This window comes from Eublepharis macularius, chromosome 8 (genome assembly GCF_028583425.1).
Source record: "Eublepharis macularius isolate TG4126 chromosome 8, MPM_Emac_v1.0, whole genome shotgun sequence".
NCBI lineage: Eukaryota > Metazoa > Chordata > Lepidosauria > Squamata > Eublepharidae > Eublepharis > Eublepharis macularius.
The window spans coordinates 21220675-21242579 of NC_072797.1; the positions used below are offsets into that span (position 1 = coordinate 21220675).

Sequence of the window (21905 nt, forward strand, 5' to 3'; positions counted from 1 at the left end):
ACAACGCTAGCTAGAAAATCTCAGATCATCAAAGAACAAGTTTCTACCCTCATTTCCACAACCAATCTAGACTTTTAGATGGGGATTCAGTACTAACGGGGTTTCCCAGAACCAAGAGAATTAGCTCTTAAGTGTATTCATCAGTATTTGCACTGTACAGGACTATACTTTTAAGAATTAAACAAATACAAATGACATGCTTGCTCTGTTTCAGGCACTTTCAAAATCAGAGTTTATTTACTGTAGGTAAAAAGCTAGTATACAGATTGGGGATCCCTTTAAATTTCTGCTACAGTTATACACCATCTAGAACTTTTTTTGCTTTCAATGTTAACCAAAACATTTCTAGATACCTGCCCCACTATTAGTGTGTGGTTATTTGAAAGAAAAAAAGGAGGGAAAAATCAGTTTTTTAATTTGTTTCAATGCATAATATTTACATTGTGACTGGAGCTAGAACAAGCAATGGCAAAGAGGTAATAAACTTTAAAAAGCCAGTTTATATATTTTACAATAATGTGCTAATCAGCATAATTGTATATAAAAATTAAAACATAGTAGAGCTTCCCACTACAGAAATCTTAATTGGTTGAACTGTAGTCATCACCTGCTAACAATTTACATGCAACATCTGCTAAGATTGACAACTGATTTTTTTGGAAGTGTTAAGTAGATTAATGACATGAGACACAACTGTTAACTTGTGTTCAAACAAAAAAAATTGAAAATTGCACTCAAGAATTGTACTGGTCACAAGCCCTCCCCCCAGCCCCCCATAGAAACAATGATAAAGTGGTCTCATCATACAATGAATGCTATAAAGGCAATGAATCGGCAGATTGCACCTGGCTGGTACAAACTCCAGAGACACTATAAACACAAGACACACACACGCAGGCACACACTTCCTGTAAGAGGCCCATCTTTCCAAGAGGCAACAGTTGAAAATAATGGATCGCCAGGTGTACAAATTTGGAAATTTACTACAGTTACCGAGATGTGTGCAGTTATGTGTTAATGTAGAGTTTTTCTTACTATATACAGACTACACTGGAATGTATTCCCATCCCAAAAACTTTTCTCTTTGTGAAACAACAGGACCTTTCTATATACTAGCCTTAAGAGTTAGAGCTTAACTTTTTAAAGCAAACAAATCAACATAGTTTTACATAAGCAAAAAAAAACATATGGGATGGCTTTAACTGTTTATTGAGCCAATATGTTAATACTCCCTATTTTAAAACTGATTTTGAGCACTTCAAAATGAACATCTAAGAAAAGGCACAATCTACCAGGTACTGCTGATGCACAACCCCTCCCCATAAGCAGTATACTGCATTAGGTCATTCCACTGAATAAGACCTGCTAAAATGTGCCCACCTGGATCAACTGGAAACTAGGTGCTTGTTTTGCCCCTGGGAGGCACTCGCTTGCCACATTAAACCATTCCAATGGAAGGAAGAGAGTACAGATCATATCCAGATAATGCAACTTACATCCAATATGAAATGGAATACCAATATGGCAATCAAATGTGTTTCAAGAAAAGGAAGCTCTCTTGCAACAGCAAAACCCTGAAGGAGAGAGAGACACGCACACCACAAACAACCAAACACGCCACCTATCGTTCCCATGAAACAAAAGCTGATTTTTCATCGTATGAGGAGAAATACAAATGACAGAAAACATGAATCATCAATAGAAGAGAAACTGATTTACATAAAAGGGGGGGGGAGGAACACTTGAGCAGTCTGATTGCAGTTATTTCGTGAAGGCAGCTACTACAGCCCACAAGACCTCATTTGTGTTGGCCTTCATACATTCCACTTCGGGATCTAAATCCAGGAGCTGCCGCACCCTTTTTGTAGCTAGGTCATACTGCTCATCCAGAAGGGGAGCAAAAGCGTTCTCAAGGACATCTGAAGCATGGGCTAAATAAATGAGAGCCAGCAAGCGCTTGTCCATACGGTGGGGGTCGTTAACCCATCTGTCAAGAACGGCTTCTTGAACTTTCTTAATGAGGCGTTGCTTAATGTTGTTGTTGGTGAGAGGGTGTGTGGTCATGTCAAATAGAAGAAAGTTTTGTTTCTCCGTAGTCAAAACCCCCTTTTCCACTAGGTTTTTGGCTAATCGCTCACGTACATTTCGTAGCTGGTAGTGCAATTTTAACGGATTCCATGTCTCACCTGGAAAAAAAAAGCCAAGTTAGAAATGTTACACTGGTACTATGATTGTTAACAAAGGTCAATGAACAAGGGAAGACAAGGCATTAATTCTCGAATACTAAGCACAGATACTGTGCACAAAGATGCTCTAACGCCAGGGTACTCCAAAGCATCTGCAAGACCTTTTTAAGGACAGAAGGCAAGCTCGTCTCATGCCATCGGGCTAACATAAAGATGGGGTTTTCTAGGAATAGGGACAGAATCCTCCTCAAAGAAAATGGAACAAAATCAGCTTCCCCCACTTTTGAAGGGAGAAAGCTCAGATGGCAGCCGTTGCCCACAGTCATCCAGCTTCTAGATTGCCTTTAGAACACTAGGCAGATAATGCACTAAGTATGTATTGTCGAAGGCTTTCACGGCCGGAGAACGATGGTTGTTGTGGGTTTTCCGGGCTGTATTGCCGTGGTCTTGGCATTGCAGTTCCTGACGTTTCGCCAGCAGCTGTGGCTGGCATCTTCAGAGGTGTAGCACCAAAAGACAGAGATCTCTGAGAGATCTCTGTCTTTTGGTGCTACACCTCTGAAGATGCCAGCCACAGCTGCTGGCGAAACGTCAGGAACTGCAATGCCAAGACCACGGCAATACAGCCCGGAAAACCCACAACAACCATCAATGCACTAAGTAGTTGCTGGGGACTAAGTCTTAGGGACTAATTGGCGGTGTGGCACCAAGGCGGTGCATAACTAATACAGCAATCATAGTTACTGCCAGTATCAAATGTAACAAGCTTTCCAAATTTTTTATACAAATAATTTCTTCATACAGCAAGAAAGTGGCCACTTTGCATCCAGAGACAATAACAACCAACAACAGTTTTCAAAGGGAGTTATTGGATGGAAGTTATTAACCAACAAGGAAATTTCTTACTGTGTCTTCCAATCAAGAGCTGCCATTGATTAGAACTTAGCGCAGAGCCTCTTGACCTTGTAGGCTCTGGTACTACAGACAACAAAAACATTCTTCTTAAAACTGTACCTGACAAAGTTCTCACTTTTTACTGTTGCCCTCTTTATACTCATTTAATGTTTTATATAAATGTCTTCGATATTGACTGTACTGATCCACACTGTAATCTGCCTTAAGACTCAGTGAGAAAGGCAGACTATAAATAACGTAAATAAATAAATTAAAATAAATAGAGGTGTGTTTAAATATAGTAAGCTGCCTTGAGGATTTAACACAGAAAGTTGGGGCACATATTTTATATACAAAGAATATATAAAAATAGCCAAGGCAGCAGAATCGTCTCTCATTCTGCGTATCTGTGAAGTCCCAGAAAAAGATGACAATCTCGGCCTTATTTGGAATAATTTGGATCCTTTCAAGTGGAGAGATGCAAAGTACATATGATGAAAAGTGCATCAGGGAGACAGAAATTTCCAGCTGAACTCTTATAAAATATTATTCAAAATGCTTTAAAATATTCTAGGTGCTTCCATAAGATATACTTTGCCCTATACACGTACAATCTAAGACCCTATGAAGAACTCTTTAAGATGAACTGAAGGAGGCAAATCTCTGCTCCAGTAAAAAGACAACAACCATTTTCATCAGTTTTAATTTCCTTCAGTAGCTTGGTGACACCTTGTGACCAAACCTCTTAACTACAAGGAACCATAGGGCTGCATTTTAAGTATGCATGACTGCAAAATCTGATTAATGGCATGCGCGCACGCGCGCACACACACACAGAGCAACGTGGATCAGATTAACTTCTGGTGAACAGTCCTACCAAGTTATCAATTTATTTACCCACCTCTTTGCAGCGATCAAAAATACGAAGGGGAAATTTTTTCTAAGTGCCACAGGAATGAGCTCATGCACTATAGTGAGGTCTGCAAATGAACGCAAATGGCTTTCCTAAGGATCCCCAAACCTTTGGCAAGTCATTGGGCAGCATCCACCAAGGCTTCTAAACTATAAGACTGCACAAGTGCATTCTTAGGGCATTTCAAAATTAAGCGCTAACTGAGCTCCTGAGAACATCTTCTCCATTTCCACAGCTTAACTAGCACTAATAAAGTACTCAGCTTCTCTACGTTGAGAGAACCCTAAGGACGTGCAAATGCCAAGGTCACTAAACTGCAAGACAACGTAAGTGTGAATAAGTGTGTTCTTATGGCACTTAGGAAAAAAAATTCCCCAGTACCCACAGCCTCTGAAGACAGTAGAAGAAAAAAGCAGACTTAAAAAGGTAGTAATGGATGGGAAGGGGTTGAAAATTTTCTCTCTCTACTCCCAGTATTCTCTTCTATTAGAGTTCATACATTTTGACAAAAGACTTTCGGATCTCTCCAGGATGGAACTGTGGGAATCCATTCATCTGTACTTTTAGGACTGGCCATACTGAATCCAATTCTGCAAAGACATTCATGCTATTGCAGCAAGGCAACAACAGTGCTTTCCTCACAAGTAGCGCCCCCACCCTCACGCCACAATCTGCTGAAAATACAGGGTCACATTAGGTCAGACATTCCCTGAAAAGTACAGCAACCTCATATCCTACTGACCTTTGCATTAGCTTGGTCCAAGTGTACTCTGTATACCGAGAAGGAACAATGTACAGCCAACAGGGGTGCTGCCCAAGGCTTAGTTCTCACTGAGGTGATAAATCTGGTTCTGCCCTGACCTGGAGGACTCAGGCTAGCCCAGTCCCAGCAGATCTTAGAAGCTCAGAAGGGTTGGCCCTGATTAGTACTTGAACGGCAGACCACCAAGGAACTCCAGGGTTGCCACACAGAGACTGGCAATAACAAACCACAGCCGAACATCTCTTGCCATGAAAATTCTACAGCAGCGTTTCCCAATCTTTTTGACACAGAGGAACCCCTAAATTAAGCTTTCAAATTCCCAAGGAACCCCTACCTATGGAAATGTTCATGGGCCAGAAAAAGTTGATGTCAGGGAGTGAAATTCAATTACCGCTAAAGTACTGTCATTTGTACTGTCAATGTTCTGTAACTGTGATATTTTGAGGGATATTCAAAAAATTTATTTATTCCATAATTTCTCATTGAACCCCTGGCAATGCCTTGAGGAACTCTGGTTGGGAAACACTGCTGTACACAGTCGGCACAAGTCACCTGCGATTTGACAGCACTTTCTACCACCACCAAATCTGTGTCTAGACTGTACCAGAATTCTTCCACACACAAAAATTCCCTTCACAAAGAAATTTCTCTCATGAAAAAAATGTTTCTGACCTGACATTCCTCTCAATATCCCACTTTTTTCTGTGCCAGGAATTATTTTGCATGGAGAAGCATTCAATCACTTGAGTCCCCCTGCTTGCAGTAAAATAGCCCAGACAAGGTGTCAGGCTCTAGCAGTTAGACCCCCATAGTACTCCACTGCACACAGTCCAGTGTATGAGTTAAAGTTACTTTATTAGAGATCCATTAGTATCAGCATGCATAGACAAGGGTATTGGCAGAATTGACGTGTAAAGGAGGGGTTAGTTATAGGGCAAGTTCTCGCCTTTAGAATATGGATGGTTAGGATTCTGGTGCGAAGGAGCCAGGGAGGGAGGGGAAGGGGTTTTGAGATAGAAGTACAGAAGAACTGGAGGAGAGAAGCAAAAAATGAAGTCATTTTTAGTTCCCAGGCTCATGCCGGCCCTCAAGGACACATTCTCAAGCGGCTGCGAAAACGAAAGTGGACACCACAGCAGGCACCTGTAAGATAAACAGCTCCCAGCCAAGCAGGCCACTGATATGCAACTTCTGTACTCTCAGAGGATCAGTACAGAGCCCAGACTACAGAAAAAATACTCATGGCAGATATGTAGACAGACATATATGACACAAGGTTTGCCTACCCTTCACTGAGAATCAAGCCTTAAATAAGAATGAGTGAACCATTTCCATCAGCAGAAACAGAGAGTTTTGTCATTTGTAACCCAAAAAAGGACGTGAGTATTTTATGAATCCACGCATTGCTCAAAAGTGGAAACATAGTACAGGACTTGGCAAACCAGGAACAGCAATTTATGTTCATTCCAGAGAGCATTGGGAAATATGAGACCCTAGCGTACCAGGGAGATGTACATTGCCTTAAGTCATCAGGACTGCAGCTCACGTGCCTCGGGCAATCACCTACCATGCAGGCTCTCCTCGCAAGTTCCCCTAATACTATTTCCCATGAATGTACCCCAGTGCCTCATCTACCTTTCTGGTTCTCAAAAAAGCGAAGAATTTGGTGTTGAGGACCCCACGGCTGGTTGTCCTGGAGGGACTTCAACATTCATGTCAAGGCTATCTTTTTAGGAGTAGCTTAAGATTTCATGGCCACCATGAGTCTGTCTCAGGTAATAACTGGTTCTACACATTGCACAAGTCACACTCTTGATCTGCGTGGGATGAATGTGATCGAAGGGTGGAGGAACTGATGATGGTTCCTTTGTCATGGGAAGATCACTATTTACTTGGGTTTAGACTTACAGGGATGCCAAGAGTCTTCAGGGACGAGGAAACTATTTAAATGATCTGCCCTTGGAGACGGAAGGATCCAAATGGCTTTCTGACTGCTCTAGGGGATTTTCCTGTTGATATGGTTGATGCGCCTGTCAATGCCCCGATTGACCTCTGGAATGAGGAAATCACCCCAGACAGTTGACACCATCACTCCCAGGCACTCTTTCTCTGGCGTCAGAGCCAAGGCAGGCTTTTGGTTTACTGGGGGCTGCAGGTGATGAAAAGACAAGGGGAATGGCTACTGAGGCAGTGGAAGATGACTTGGGACAAATCCAGTAAGATACAGGTGAAAGCTCATTTTAAAGCATACTCCATGGCACTGACAGCATCAAAGAAACAACACTTTTCTATCCCCATTGCAGCTGCACAGTGTAGGGCAATGGAGAAATTCCAGGTGGTCGGAGGCCATTTGGCCTGCAAGAAGAGGTGGATGGCACTGTGACCACTTTGCTCAACACTTCACAGATAAAATATCTCACATTCATAAGAACTTGGGACTCTATATTAGCAGTGATAGGATCAGAAGCTGCCAGCGTACAAATTTGTTCAACTGTTTGTGATCCCTTTCAGTTTATTCAGTCTGAGGGTGCAGCCAGGATCCTTGGACATTTTAGGCCTATTATCTGCTTGTATGATACTTGCAGGGGGAGGGGCTGGCTGGCCGGCTAGGTCCGAGACATAGTTAATTCCTCCTTGATAGAAGGCATGGTCACCCCAAGCCTTGAAACAGGCCAAGCTGTGTCCACTACTGAAGAAGCCTGCCCTGGATCCAGGAGATTTCAATAACGATGGACCAGTTGTTCCTGGGGAAGGTGACTGAACAGGAGGTGGCTGGGCAACTTCAAGCCTTTCTGAAATGGATTGTTTGGATTGTCTTTGAATAGGCTTTCAGACCTGGTTATGGAACTGAAACAGCTTTGGTGGATGACCTACATCAGGAGATGGACAGAGGGAGTGGGACACTGTTGAGTCTCCTGGACTTCTCAGAGGCTTCTGATACCATTGATCATGGTGTCCATCTAGACTCCCTTTTTGAGCTGAGAATGGGAAGCACTGTTTTACTGCGCTTCCAGTCCTCCTTGCACGGTAGCTTTCCGGAAGTTGGTATTGAGAGGCTGCCTTGGCCTTTGAGGTTGTGAAAGGCTCTATGCTCTTTAACATCTACATGAAACCACTGGGTGAGGTCCTCCGGAGACTTGGGCTGGGTTGTCACCCATATGCAGGTGACCCTCAGCTCTATCTTGCACTTCTGGCTGATCCCAAGAAGGCTTTAGAAACCCTGAACTGGTGCCTGGAGGCAGTTTTGGAGCGGATGCGGGCTCATTAACAGAAGCTTAATCCTGAAAAGATAGAATTGCTACTGGTGTGTGGAAGTTCTAACCCAGGATTTAAGATGTTATCTGTTATGAATGGAGTTGCAGTCCCCTTGAAGGAATAGGTCAATAGTTTGGGGGTGATCTTGTACTCAGGCTTACTGCTGGATAAGCAGGTGGCTGCTGTGGCCTGCACTGCCTTTTACCAGCTTTGACTAGTTGGCTAGCTGTGGCCTTGCCTCCGTCACTGGGCTGTGGTGCATGTCCTGATTACATATAAATTGCAATGTACTTTACATGGGGCTTTCCTTGAAAAGTATTTAGAAGCTTCAATTGGTACAGAATGCTGCAGCCAGGATGCTGACATCACCCCAGTTTTGGTCTATCTACAACTGACTTCTAATCTGTTTTCAGGCCCAATTCAAGGTGCTGACTATTAAAGCCCTACATAGCTTCAGACCAATATACTTGAATACTTCCTTATGAACCTATCTTAACACTGTGGTCATCCTCTGAGGCTCTGGTTTGGGTGCCGGTGCCTTCTGAGATTAGGTGGGTGTTGTTAACCCAGGAAAGGACTTCCTTGGTCACGGCATCAAAACTCTGGAATTTTGCTCCTAGGGAGGCAGGTCTTTCCTCTTCTGTTGCTATCTTCTGCCAAGGATGAAAACTTTTTTGTTTTTGCTCGGCATTACTTTAGTGAATCCTCATTCCTGCCCTATATTTTATTTGTGATTTTTTAATGCTTCTTTATGTTTAATTTAGCTTTGATTTTAATAATAATTCCCATTACAGCTGGTAGGGTTAAGACAGGACACAAACCATTTTTATAGCTAAAATGACACGCAAGCCTAGATTTCCAGCCCTCAGCTGCACTCTCTTTGTTGCTATTTAACGATGACTGATAGAAACGTTTGAAAATAAACTCAAAGAACAGAATCTGATTTTCCATATTCAGTGCTGCCACGAAAACATCAAGGGTGTCTTATCTGCCCACCTCATTCCTGCCGTTTTCAAGGGAAAAACAGATACATGTCATTGAGGATGCAGTTCTGACTACCACTGAAGTCACTGGAATTTGCTTCTGCGTAAACATGCCTTAGATCCTGCTACATGTGCAGGGCACTTAACAAAGTGTGAGAAAACTGAATAAAGGGGGAACAGAAGCAACTAAGTAGAGAATGTACTGAGATCACACCTTGACTCACACACAGCTTTTTACAAAACAGAAATGTGAGAGATTACTTTCGCAGACATTTAGCTCGATTGCACATTCTGAATTGATATAGTAATTGTAACTGAATAGATCCCCACGCACTCCCCCCCCTACATTTGGTGATCCAGTATTCTGCTCTACAAACTTCATCTATTCCAGTGAAAGCAATGTTTTGTTTCCGCACCCAGAATAAAATTAAAAATTGACAATATTCCTGAGCAACTAGGCTTGCTGTTTTGAAGAGCCCAAGAGGATTATAATTCAGTAATAAGCCCTACTCCTCATTCATGGCCTTGAGAGATCCACAACAGTGAATAACTATCATCTTTGAAATTGTAAATTACACTCCTGACTTTTGTGATTAAGAGAGCCGCTCTTAAATCAGGAATACCTTGTATGCTTTTGAATCATGTTTAACAACACAACAACTCACTCACAGTTTTTCAGTGAAATGAGACAATTCTTGCCTTTCCTCTAGAGACATGCTGGAAAAAATCTTCAGAAAACACATTCCAGTGGGTTCTGGTATTGCATTTCCAATAATATTCAGAGTATGCAAGCAGTAGTGGGGTTTACTGATTATACAATAGGTAGGTCTATTTAGGGGGCTTTTGGCATAATGTGCCCCATGTTAAGTAGCATTAGGAACAACATCATGGTACTATTCAAGTTATCTGAAAACAGACAATCAACCCTCTACAGGTACGGACAGAACATGCAGTTCAGTATTTTCTCCTCCATCCCCATAAAAGTCAGTGAGGAGCAAATCATATTACTGAGTATATAGAAATGCTTGAAAAGCAGATAAAGATGTGGACATTCAAGTCATAGATGTTTGACTCAGAGAAAGTCACAATGTGTATAACAACTGCATGGCCCCCTCCATTACAGACCCCGGATGAAATCTTTAGCCAACCCATACAACTTCCTTGCTTAATAATAATAATAATAACCTTGTGTTATTATCACCCAGCTGGCTTCAAGTGGAGAAGTGGGAAATCAAATCCGGATCTCCAGATTAGAGTCCTACCGCTCTTAACCACTACACCAAACTGGGCTTTTATTCCTATGGCATGCACTTGGCCATAAACACAGTATCGGTTTGATTTCAAGAAGTTAATTGTTGTTCTGGCCTTTTTATAGTGTACTTGCCACTGCCACTTTAGTTTGATTTTCCAAGGAGGGAGATTTCTAGACCAGTAGCTATGAAACCCCTTGGAACATAGAACTTACAGAGCTTAGCTTTTTTTTAAGCAGATGGCCTTTAGATGAGTTCGAGGGTAGGATACATTGCAGAACTTATTGCAATGTTACTATTTGCTATGAATATCTTTATAATCTCTTTTCACTGTGTGTCCTATCTTTGCTTAGTTTATTTAACTTTTAGCCCGCCCTCCCCGCAAGCAGGCTCAGGGCGGGCTACAACATTAATAAAATGTAAACTACAGGATAATAAATAACATGCAATAAAACAATACAAATCTACAATGGCACAATCTAAAATACCTAATTAAACAGTAATAGCCACTTGAGTGGCAGCCACTTCATGTATCACATTCTCCTTGCATGCTTTATTTGCTTATAGGTTATATTATGCCTAGAAAGCTATTTTAGTCCGATTACAGAGTCTGCATGTGTTCCTTACTGGCCAGTGTTCACCCCCCAGTGACAAAGTAGGGCCCAGATTTTCAGAGGCGGCTCTGGTTAGCTGACAGGTGCTCATCTTCATCTCACCTCTTGAACAATGGGCAAAACAATGGATCGCATGAGTAAACATACAATCAACTATGTGACATATGAACATTAATTCTGTTAAATTCATTATGGCACTGTGAAGTAAGCATATCTATATAGGAACAGGGCAAGCCATAGGCTTGAAATGTTCTCCTTTAAAACCTAGTGCTGCATTGCAGCCCAAACTAGTTTCTTAAGCACTTTAAAAGGTTAATTTTCTCCAGATCTCTCTTACCGCTGAGCAGCTCTATCCAGTTCTGCACTGTTTCAGGAGGCTGCGTTTCCTTAATGTGCTTCAGAGCTTCATCAAGTAGAACGTCCCCTGTAGGAGCATCTGATTTGCAGATAACCTGGTAGGAAATACAAAAATGTTACTGTTAGCTTCCTAAACAGCAAGCAGAGTAAATAAGGAAAGTACACCCGCTAAACAGTGGCAGTGTTTTTATATCATAAGACACAATGAAGGAATACAGTTTGGGAAGCAGTGGAAATTTCCACAAACAGAAAGGAGGTTTGTTTGTTTTTTTAAATTCCTTCCTCCTGTTGCTCTGCCTTCCCCTCATGCTGTTCCTGGAATATTTTGTCCCCCAGAAACAGCATTTGGGAGGGACATTGCATTGGAAGGGGGAGACTAGGAAGACAGACTCTGCTGATAGAAACGACATCTTCCAGTAGAGATTTTCCGCAGCATCCAACCCACTGCTTCTTCTTGAACCAGTCCTGCAACTTCCTGGAAAGCAACTCAATGTCCTGATAATTTAAGCCTTTGAATACTGCTCAGGACTGCACCTCCAGACTGTGTGTGCGTTTTGTGACCATAAAATTAACAACCTTGCTAGCCCACACACAGATATCTTTAGGTTTGCAGCTACAGTTTCTACAAATGTTGTGACTGAACATATTATACACTGCATTCTGTAGAATTTTAATACAACACTTCAATACTTCTTATAATGTTTGTTTAAAATACTCGTTTAAGATTTTTAAAAGACTATAATCATAGAAAGCTAAAATTCTACCCAGCCTCCATTTGTGCTAATAAAGTAAATAGTCTTGAAATTTCTACTAAAGACAAACCAATAAAGATGCCAACATATCAGGACATGGAAGCCTGCTTCACAGGGAGCAATCTAACAGCATTACTGCATCTTTCAGAATCTTGGAACACATGGACCTACTCCGAGAGTCACAGGGACCGAAGCCAGCAGATGAAAGAACCAGAAGACAAAATACAACTAAGACACATTCAGAACCGACCAGAGGAAAGAAGACAATCAGCAAAGGTGTTTCTACAAAGTTTAAGGAGACAGATGAGAAGAAGATTAACAGTAGGAAAAAATCTGGACATTCTTAGCAGAGGGGGGTGGTATAAGTAACAGCGCATAGCAATTTTTTGGATCTGGAGAGAATTAAAAGAATAAATGGAAGATGATCCATCTCCCTCACTTAATGCAAAATTCCTTTGTTCTTTCCTTAGAACGCAAGGGCAGGAGCAGCATCTCCACTGCCAACGATGATGCATCAATGATGCAATTCAGCATCATTTATATGCTGAATTTGAGATATCAGTGAGGAAGAATTTCTGAGGGGCTGTAGGCTGGCGTTAGAGTATCTGCTTAGCATTCAGAAGATTCTTCCCATTTTTGCTTCTGTTTATCTGTAGGGGCAGAGGAGGTCCCTTTGCCCTGAGAGCCCTCCACTACAATGGAGGAAGAACAAGAGACAGTCAGTTACAATCCTCTTGCATTATAAGCTCTCTAGCCTTTTTGATGTGAGAGGTAGAGAAGCTGTTTTCTCCCAGAAGTCCCTCGACACTCGGTGTAAAACATTACCAGCATCTATGCACCAGCACTTACAAGATCAAACTGAGTTGTGAAGTTTTGTGGACTGTTTTATTATCTTCAGTCCCAACGATGTGGCCAATCAAATCAGCTGCTCTGCTCTATGGGTTGAGAGAAGAGTGCAAAGTCTTGCTATCAGATTCCAAGACAAAATCATCTCCCTCTGCTGAATGACAGAAAGAGGTAAAAGAGCCTCACTGGCTCCTAGGGGGAGTTGGGGAGCTGGTCGAACAGTAGATCTTTGTGCAGCAGGAATCTCCAGACAGGTTCTGTGGGTGTCAATATCAACCCTGTGGTAGCAGGTAATAATGTATATGGAGTAGTAAAGACCACCTTTGGGACCAAAGAGCATGCAGTCAGTCCTGAAAGAGGAGAGTCAGAGAGCGTGAGATTGTAGCCAATGAGACTGAAGGTAGATGAACCTGCAATGAAACCCAAGGCATGTGCTGTGTGAAAAGCCCATAGAAGTGTGTAGTGAACAACGTGTGTAGGAGGCTCCTGAGAATCAATTCCAGTTTCTGCTGGAATAGTCTTGGGGCTCCCATGACTCAGAGAAGTAGCAAGGGGACAACAGCCAAAATCAATCCCAAGAATCCAGACTGTACTCAAAATACCTAGAATGATGATGTTGCCTCCAGGTCCCCGATAATGAATGCTTGGAGGAGCCAGGGTACAATGAGCAGGTTAGGAAATCTAGCCCTAGGAGACCTCTGGTGGTTCAGGGTATGGTAGCTGGAGAATACCCCATGAGAGTTCTTCCAAATAGTCTTCAGAAAAGAACCCCACATGTTGTACATTTGGAGTTAACTTCTATCAGTCAATCATCTCTAAGAACAGTTCTGGTGGCATTGGTGTGCCAAAATACACAGGGAAAAATTCACCCCAGGGGCCAGAACCAAGGTAGATGAGACGGCTGCTGTTTACCTTGGGTTGACATTTCTCTTAGTGTTTCTTTTTGTTCTGTTCCAATAGTGATCTGGCTCGATGATTCTGCCTCAGCAATATGTTCTGCTGCTGGCCCTGTACTGCGGAGGTTGGTATTGATAATTCTGGCGCGAAAAGATGATCAGCCACACTGATACTGAGCAGATGAGTTTTTACATTCTCAGTGCAGGTTTATTAGCCATAGAGGCTAAAAGGATTCTCACCCCCAAGAGTGACTTGGAGCTGAGAAATGTAGATGCACCTGGCCCACTTGCTGAATTTCAAGCAGTGGATTCAAGTCTTTATTGGTGGGTTACTCTCCAAGGCACAGGAGACACAAGGCACATAGTCAGCAATCAATGGTAACCTTCCTCTCTACTGCTATGCTTTAACAAGTAACTCAAAGCAGCTTATAAGATAAACAACAACAACAAGACTGCCAGTAACTAGAGAAAACTGAGTTAATTAAAAGCAGTCCTAAATACCATGATAGCTGCCTCCTAAAGGAGCCCAGTGTACCTTACGGAGGCTGTTCCATAATTGTGGAACTGCCACCGAAAAGTCCCTCTTTCATGTACCCACTAAACAAGCTTCTTTAGTTGATGAGACAGTTAGGAGGGCCTTTTCTTGTGATTTGATCTGCCATACAAGAACATATGAGAGAAGATGGTGCTTCAAGTACCCTGGTCCCCAAGCCATATGTGGCTTTAAGGGACAGAACAAACACTTTGAATTGGCCCCAGGAGTAGATGTAGCCAGTGTAATTGCTGTATTACTGCAATCACATGTTCCCAATAGCTGGCCCAACAATCTATCTAACCATAGCATTCCGCACTAGCTGTAATTTAAAACTCTTCAAGGGTAGCCCCAAAGAGAGGGCAAAAACACTCCAAACCACTGCAGCCACCTGGTTTTCAAAGGCGACTGCTGTGTCAAGCAGCACTCCCAAGCTGCCATCCTGGCTTTCCAAAGGAAGTGTGATCCCATCCAAGACAGGAGAGATCTCAAAGTTCCTGGTATGCCTTCCTACTAACCCACAGAACCTCTGAATTGTCAGGATTCAGTTTCAGGTTGTTCACCCTTCTCCGGTCCATTACTGACTCCAAGCACTGATTATGACGTAGCAAGTTGTCTTCTACATCACAGGTGTCATGGCACCAGAAAGGACAACTGAAAGGAGACAGAAAAGATGAGAAAACTGAAGAGAAAGGAGAAAACAAAAGGCTAGTGGAACATACACAGATTTAGAAGAAAACACTGACCCACAGAGAAATAGTCCTGGAAGAGTGTCCCAAAATGCTGCTGCGCTTCTTTTTTCCAAAGAACTCAGGGGGAAGATGCAACTCGTCTCTCTGGGCATGAACAGTGAAGACTCTGACTCTGAGACAAACAGGTTTTCACACTTTAAAGCTAACTAGAAATTTCTAAATCAATGCTCTGTACAGGCTTAAAGCCCAACAATTTTTATAAAAGGGTATATTTAATGTAGAAATATCTGGCTACTACTATTGCTAGCATGGCATCTTCAGATAACCCTTCCTGGATTCTCAGGCCACAACAATGTGATTTACCACTCTTACCCACAGAATCAATTTTACAACTGGAAATTGGAGGTGTTCACTTACTGGTGTTCACTTACTGACTGAACGGTTCCTTAAAAGTATCTCGGCCACCTTGTTTCCTTCTAAGCCACATACTACATACCCAAGTACAAAAATAAGGTTTGGCCTGTCAAAAATTACTAATTATCTGTATATTTTGCCGTTTCATAACTTGGAATATTTATCTGAACTGTAAAACCTACTGTTTAACCAACATTTGATTAAGTGTTTTAAATTCTTGAACAATAAAAAAGCCATCTATAGAACAAAGAGTTTAGATTGTAAATTTTACCAAGGTCACATTTGTTACTGAAAGTCAATTAGAAGAGTTTTGTGAAATAGCTTATAAACAGCCCTGTTTAAATTGTACTTTAAGCTGGTATCACATGGAGTAATAAGGGACCAAAGGGGAAATGGAATTAATTAACTCAGCAGCTCTAGAGTCCTCTAGTCAGACCCTCCATAGAGAAAGACACTCTCTACTTGGAGTGTCTCCTATTTCCTAATCCTTTGAAATCACACTTAACAGAGGATAAACAATCTAAATGCACACTTTGCAGTCAGGATGGTGATTAGAAATCTTCATCAATGCAAACCTTCCGATGAAAACTTCCCAGCAAGTCTCTACATTCTGATGGGAAAAGAATGTTTAATAAAGAAATTCTATTTCACAAACAATATCTCACTTTGAAAAGTATTTGTTTTATTTTGGAGCCCAGCAACAGAAATTGCCAAAATAGGGAACTCAAAAGCTTGCACACTGTTTCGGCTGGTCCTCATGAGAGGCTTTTATTTTTAGAAGCGGCAGCAGTGGCCAGCACATGGGCAGGCAACATTTTCAGCCTTGCTCTGGTGGCAACAGTGAGCAGAGCAGACAGAACAGCCCATTCAGTAGTACAGGTAAGAGGAGCAGTGGAAGCGCTTGGGTGTGCCGGCAGCAAAGGACACCCAAGGTACACCTAGAGACAAAACTACCAAAAGCAGCCACGGATAAGCCTCAGCTAGTGCATTCCTTGCCATCTTGTGCTCACTGCGATTTATTCCCTTTACAAGTGTGCATCTTGTATCGTTCTGCGGGCGTCCTCTGCTGTGTGGCACTTCCCTCTCGGTCTTTCTCTCCTACCCTCCACTGCTGGCCCTTAAGCTCTGTTGTGCTTTCTCATGCCTTCAGCTACCATCCCCATCTGCTTTCTTTAAATACAGACTTCCACAAGCACACCTTCATGGGCTTCATATATGAACTGATCGTAAAAATGTGGTTTGGCTCACATTCCTGCTTTCACGTGCTCAGAGCTCTATAGTGGAGATGCTCATTGTCCCTGGAGTAGTCTCAGCCTTGGCATCCCTGGCTTGTGTGAATGTTACCCAAAATCCATTTGTTTATCCCTTAATATGCTGCATGCATGTGCATTATACATGTGACTTACCTGCTTGAGATACATGTGCTTATTGGTGCAGTCAGGATTGTATAAGGCTAACCTGTAACAGCCTAGTAGTACTAGTTGGTGATAAGGGCATAACAAACATGGGGAATTTTCCAGAGACGATGCACTGGAACCATTTTGTGACCAGCTTTATTCTGGAGCCCAAATTTAGTTAAAAAAGAAAAAAGATCTCTAAACCCTGAAGTCAGAGGGGGAAAACTTCTGCTTAAATCTAGGGCAATCTTTCTGTACGCAACACATGTAGCACAATTGTGAAAAATACCCTTGCAGTGAAATAATGTCAGAAGACTAAAACAATAAAGAGAAGCTTCAAGCAACAATCTAAAGGAGTCTACAGATAGTGGAAGAACCAAACCAAAATCTGCTCTTCTGACAAACCATGCACCATTTGTGGTATTTACGCAGAAGCTACACATATGGAGTCCAATAAGTGTATGCTTAATGCACGTGAACATTCATCCAGGAAAATTTGGGGAATTACTATGAAGCCTATTTACATTGTGCTCCATGTGTGTAGCTCTGATGCCAACATTACGGCCAACAAATGTTCCTCTGATGGGTTCTCCTACCACATATAGGCTCTACCTGTTGGAGCTTCACCTTAAGATATACCTTAAAACATATAGAAGCTGTAAGGTGTTTTGCTTAATCAGATTCATTTTCTGAAAATGCATATTCTGGACCCTCAGCAACAAGTTTAGAAAGAAAGTCATGTCATGCAGGTGATTATGGGCTTTGGTATGTCAAGAAGCATTCCTACATTTCTGGCAAACCAAAGGACCTTGAAAGCTTTGTAGGAGGAAAAAGATACATTTCAAGCTAATCATAACTAAATGCAGCTGAACTAGATTAAAATAAGCTGTAACTCCTGCTCACACAAAGATTCAATTCTGAACAGGGAGGCAGTGTGTGGAAACTTCTCAAATTTGCTCTTTAAATAGGTGGGCAGAAATAATATTGACAGGGCAGAGCGCCCACACAAGTAAGTTTGTGGCAGGAGGCAAAGCAATTTTTTTCACCACAGAATCACCTCAGAAAAACAAATTACCTTCACATTATGCCAACAAAAATCAACTGCAAAGAGCAACACAGACAGATTCAGTTCTTAACTAGGCCTTGGATTTAGCAAACTGCTTAAGCATAAACCTTCTATGGTACTGCCCATAACTTTAGGTATGCGGCCTAAGGAACTTAAACTGCTGATAAGAGATCAATATTTTCTGAATAATATACATTTTAGACCATCTTTAAAAGTAAAAGGTGTGCAAGCACCGAGTCGTTCCTGACCCATGGAGGGGATGTCACATCACGACGCTTTCTTGGCAGACTTTTTAGGGGGTGATTTGCCACTGCCTTTCCCAGTTATCTACACTTTACTCCCAGGAAACTGGGTACTCATTTTACCAACCTCGGAAGGATGGAAGGCTGAGTCAACTTTGAGCCAGCTACCTGAACCTGGCTTCCGCTGGGTTCGAACTCAGGTCGTGAGCAGAGCTTGGGCTGCAGTACTGCAGCTTAACCACTCTGTGCCACGGGGCTCCTACATCTTTAAAAGTACTTTAGTAAAAAGTTAAGAAAGAAAGCCAGGTCACGCAAGTGATTACGGTACCATACCATCATGGCATGGTATTTCAAGGAATATTCCTGCATTTCTAGCAAACTAAAGAATCCTGGAAGCTTTGTGAGAGGAAAAATCCATTTCAAGCTGTTACTTCAGCTTATTCTATAATAAATTTTATTTGCCTCTAGTGTGCCACTGGACTTATGTTTTATTTTGCTTCTGCAAACTAACACATTTCCTCACCTAGGATTATCAATGTTTTCTCAGAAAGGCCTGTTAGTCAACTGACTGGTCAAATATTGCCAAATATCTCATGGAGTTCAGAATACCACTATTGGATAACAGAATGTATAAAAAGCAAGTAGTAGTCATGAGATATCTAACCAGTTTTGTTCAGAAAGCACTGCTTGCCGCCTAGTCCTGCTACAGATAGGGGCAAACTTCTCACAACTGCAGAACTCCTCCGATTAGCCCCAATTGCTAGAGCTGCAGGCATTTCCAAAAAGGAACACAACTGTCAACAACGGCAAAGGTCACTGCCTAGGAACACCCAAGTAAATTAATTTTGATTTAAGTTAATTTAATGGGTTCATAACAACAGCAAACTAATTTGTTCTTGTAACAGGTATATGATTCAAACTGTTGATAATCATTAAATCTAATTCTGAACATGGCGCCATCTACAGATACTTAAATCCAGAGACTGGGGCCATGTACAGAGAAAGGAGTTCCTTTTTTCATACAGACCCCAGGTTTGCAAAAGAAGTGTAAACAAAGGAAGATTCTAGGGGGCGGGAGGGATGCAGAGTGGCAGGATTCCCCCTCCCTCTTGAGTTTCTTGCAGGTCCCTGAGGCAGCACATGGGGGGAGGTGGTTGTGGGAGTCTAAACTGCTGTTACCAGGCAGGGAGAGCAGAAGCTACCCTCCTACTTACCGCCACCACCAACCTGTGAGCCAAGCCCGTGGAGGGGGGGAGCAGGAGCCACCCCCTGCCAGCAACTGCCACTGGCTGTCACATGAGCCAGATAAACAGAAATAGCAGCACTGCAGGGGGGCTGGCAAGTGGATGGCCTGGTGAGCGAGGGGGAGCAGAGACTAGGAATTTTGTGGGTGCCCTGCTTATTAACGTGTATTTGTCTTGTTGTTATAAAGTTTATGCTTTATCAATTATTTGACAGTATTTGATCAATCTCTGACTAGTCAACTGACAATTTTTTTTTAATTGGTCTGATGCTCAACTCTAGACTTTGTACAAATGCTCTAATTCTGTGTTAGTTTGCAATGGGTTTTGTACAATACCCCCACCTCAAATTAGCATTTGTAAAATTGCATGGGACCCTGCTAAAAACTACATGCAAGTTTGCCCTCATCCTTCTCTTACCTTTCTAGTTAACAGACTTTTGCGTCTCATTCCAAATGCCTCCAGCTGAAGACGCCCTCTCAGTGCCAATTCAATTAACATGCAGCCACGCAGCCCAGAGGAAATGCAATCATTCCAAAATGATGTGTATCCCTGGTGAACAAAAAGAGTCTCAGCAAATTTTAAGTAAATAAATATGTAAAAGATAAATAATATTCATCACAACCACAACTTCAGATGAAAGTAATTTCCGCCCTTTCTTCATTTACCCAAAGGACCTATGCAATTCAGCTGTCATCTAAATACTGGAGATGAGCTTTTTCTTGTATGTGTTCTACATAGCAGCTTGCTAATGAGCCTTAATGAATCTTAATGAAACATGTACACCTATACAGAGAATCCTGAAATTTAATCCATACATGAAATATTGGTTGAATTTATCATTTGGACATTTTAATTTTGACAAACTGATGTTCCCCAGGATATGAGAAATAAGATACAGTTTGTTCCGCACAGAGTTTTAGATAAGAATTTTTTTTCAACTGTATCAGTTTCAAACTAGGTCCATGATTTTTCTGACTATTCAAGTATTTGAATAACCTCAGAACAATGGGCCTAGTAAAAAACATCACTTCGAAACGGACATGATTCCTATGTCACCCGCTGGTAAGGGTAAAACAGTTAAAGCCATAAATCACGTGCTAAAATACATTTTTCTGGTTGAAGGAAACATGTAATCAGTTCTCCCAAAACACATTTAAGTAACCACTCAATGACAGCCAAGGAATGCTCAGCAAACCTGTTTCCTCCCTCCACGAAACAGATTCAAATGAAAGAACATTTTAACTCTACCCTAGTTGTCAACACAGTTCCTTTACAAACAAGTGGTTCAGTGCTGCAGATGTACTATGAGTATTTCTTTAAGAAAAGTACTGTATGCCATAGAATCACAAAAAACTCACGGCAATCCCGTGACGTTTCACCTCATGAGCTTCTGAAAGCAAGAGATGAGCAAAAGTAGTTTTGCCATTGCCGTCATCTACATAGCAGCCCCAGTCTTTTGTGGTGGTCTCCCTCCCAAGTCCCAACACTGCTTAGCTTTTAAGCTTTTACAAGATCAGGCTAGTCTGGGCTATTAAGGCGATTATGTATGCGTGAAAACTTTTGAACAGGAACTCCTTTCCAGTACATTGTCGATAACTTTGTTTTACAACAAATAGTGTTTTGTTTTGAAATTCGTATTAGATGCAGGTTGTTTGTGATGTGAACTAATTATTTATGGGCAATTCAGCCACACCAGTGAGCTGTTTTGAAAGAACTACAGCAGCACCAACTGAACACAAGTATATACATATTTCCAGGATAGGCTCAAACCTTAACAGTTCCCTACGGTTTTAACAGATATTATTCAGTACTAATGGAAGACTGGAGCAAATGGCCCAAACAAATCACAGTTTTTGCTTTGATGTTCTCTCTTTCATAAAAATAACCAGGTCCTCAGCTTCAGCTTTCCTACTAAGAAGATCAAAATCACAAAAATCCCACACTCTTATCAATGGCAACCTGTGGCAGAGGCTGTGGGTAAACCTGTGGTACCAATTCCTACTTCCCGTGAAACTCATTCCTAAATGCTTCATAATTAACAGTACTTGACATTTATGCACTACATTTTAACTGTTCACAGTGTTTGGCACATATTATTTCAAACATTAACAGTCGCACAATACCTTTTATCAAGACCAAGCAAAATATTACAAGGTTCATGAGATTTTAATTGGTCTTAATAAAAAAATGTAAATTTGTGGGGGAGGGAGTCTACAGAGCAACACAAATATCTGCAATTTTCATTTTTCTTTACAACAGCCTGATAATATAAGCAAGTATTATCACCCCCATTATTTCAGATGACAAGCTTGAAGTGTGAGAAACCTGCTTGCCTGTTTCCACTTACTAAATCTGTGGTCAAGATATTTCAACTGGGCATTTCCTGGCTCACAGTTCATACAATCCACCATTACAGCATGTAAAATCATTCACAGAAAAGAAGCTGAACAGAAGCAAGACTGCTACATAGCACACAAGTAATCTGGGCACAACTCCTCAAGGTACGCTTTCACCTCCTGAGTAAGGCCTCTTTCAGATCATTACATTAAATATATTGTCCAAGCTACCCAAGAGAGATAATAGGCACAACCCCAACATTACATTCATTT

At 41.7% G+C, this 21905-nt stretch overlaps 1 protein-coding gene across 2 annotated transcripts in view; it reads right to left on the bottom strand.

Annotated features, from left to right (window-relative positions):
* Positions 1-204: 204 nt before the first annotated feature.
* The window catches only part of GOLPH3 (golgi phosphoprotein 3), a 37653-nt gene continuing 15952 nt past the window's right edge, over positions 205-21905 (bottom strand). Inside the window, exons 2-4 of one of the 2 annotated variants that reach the window (XM_054987112.1) lie at positions 19714-19845; positions 11196-11310; positions 205-2186 (exon numbers count right to left, since the gene is read on the bottom strand). In XM_054987112.1, coding sequence (XP_054843087.1) covers positions 1762-2186; positions 11196-11310; positions 19714-19845 — 672 coding nt within the window. In that variant the 3' untranslated portion in view covers positions 205-1761. The remainder of the gene's footprint in view (positions 2187-11195; positions 11311-19713; positions 19846-21905) is intronic. The other variant, XM_054987114.1, reaches the window with a different exon arrangement.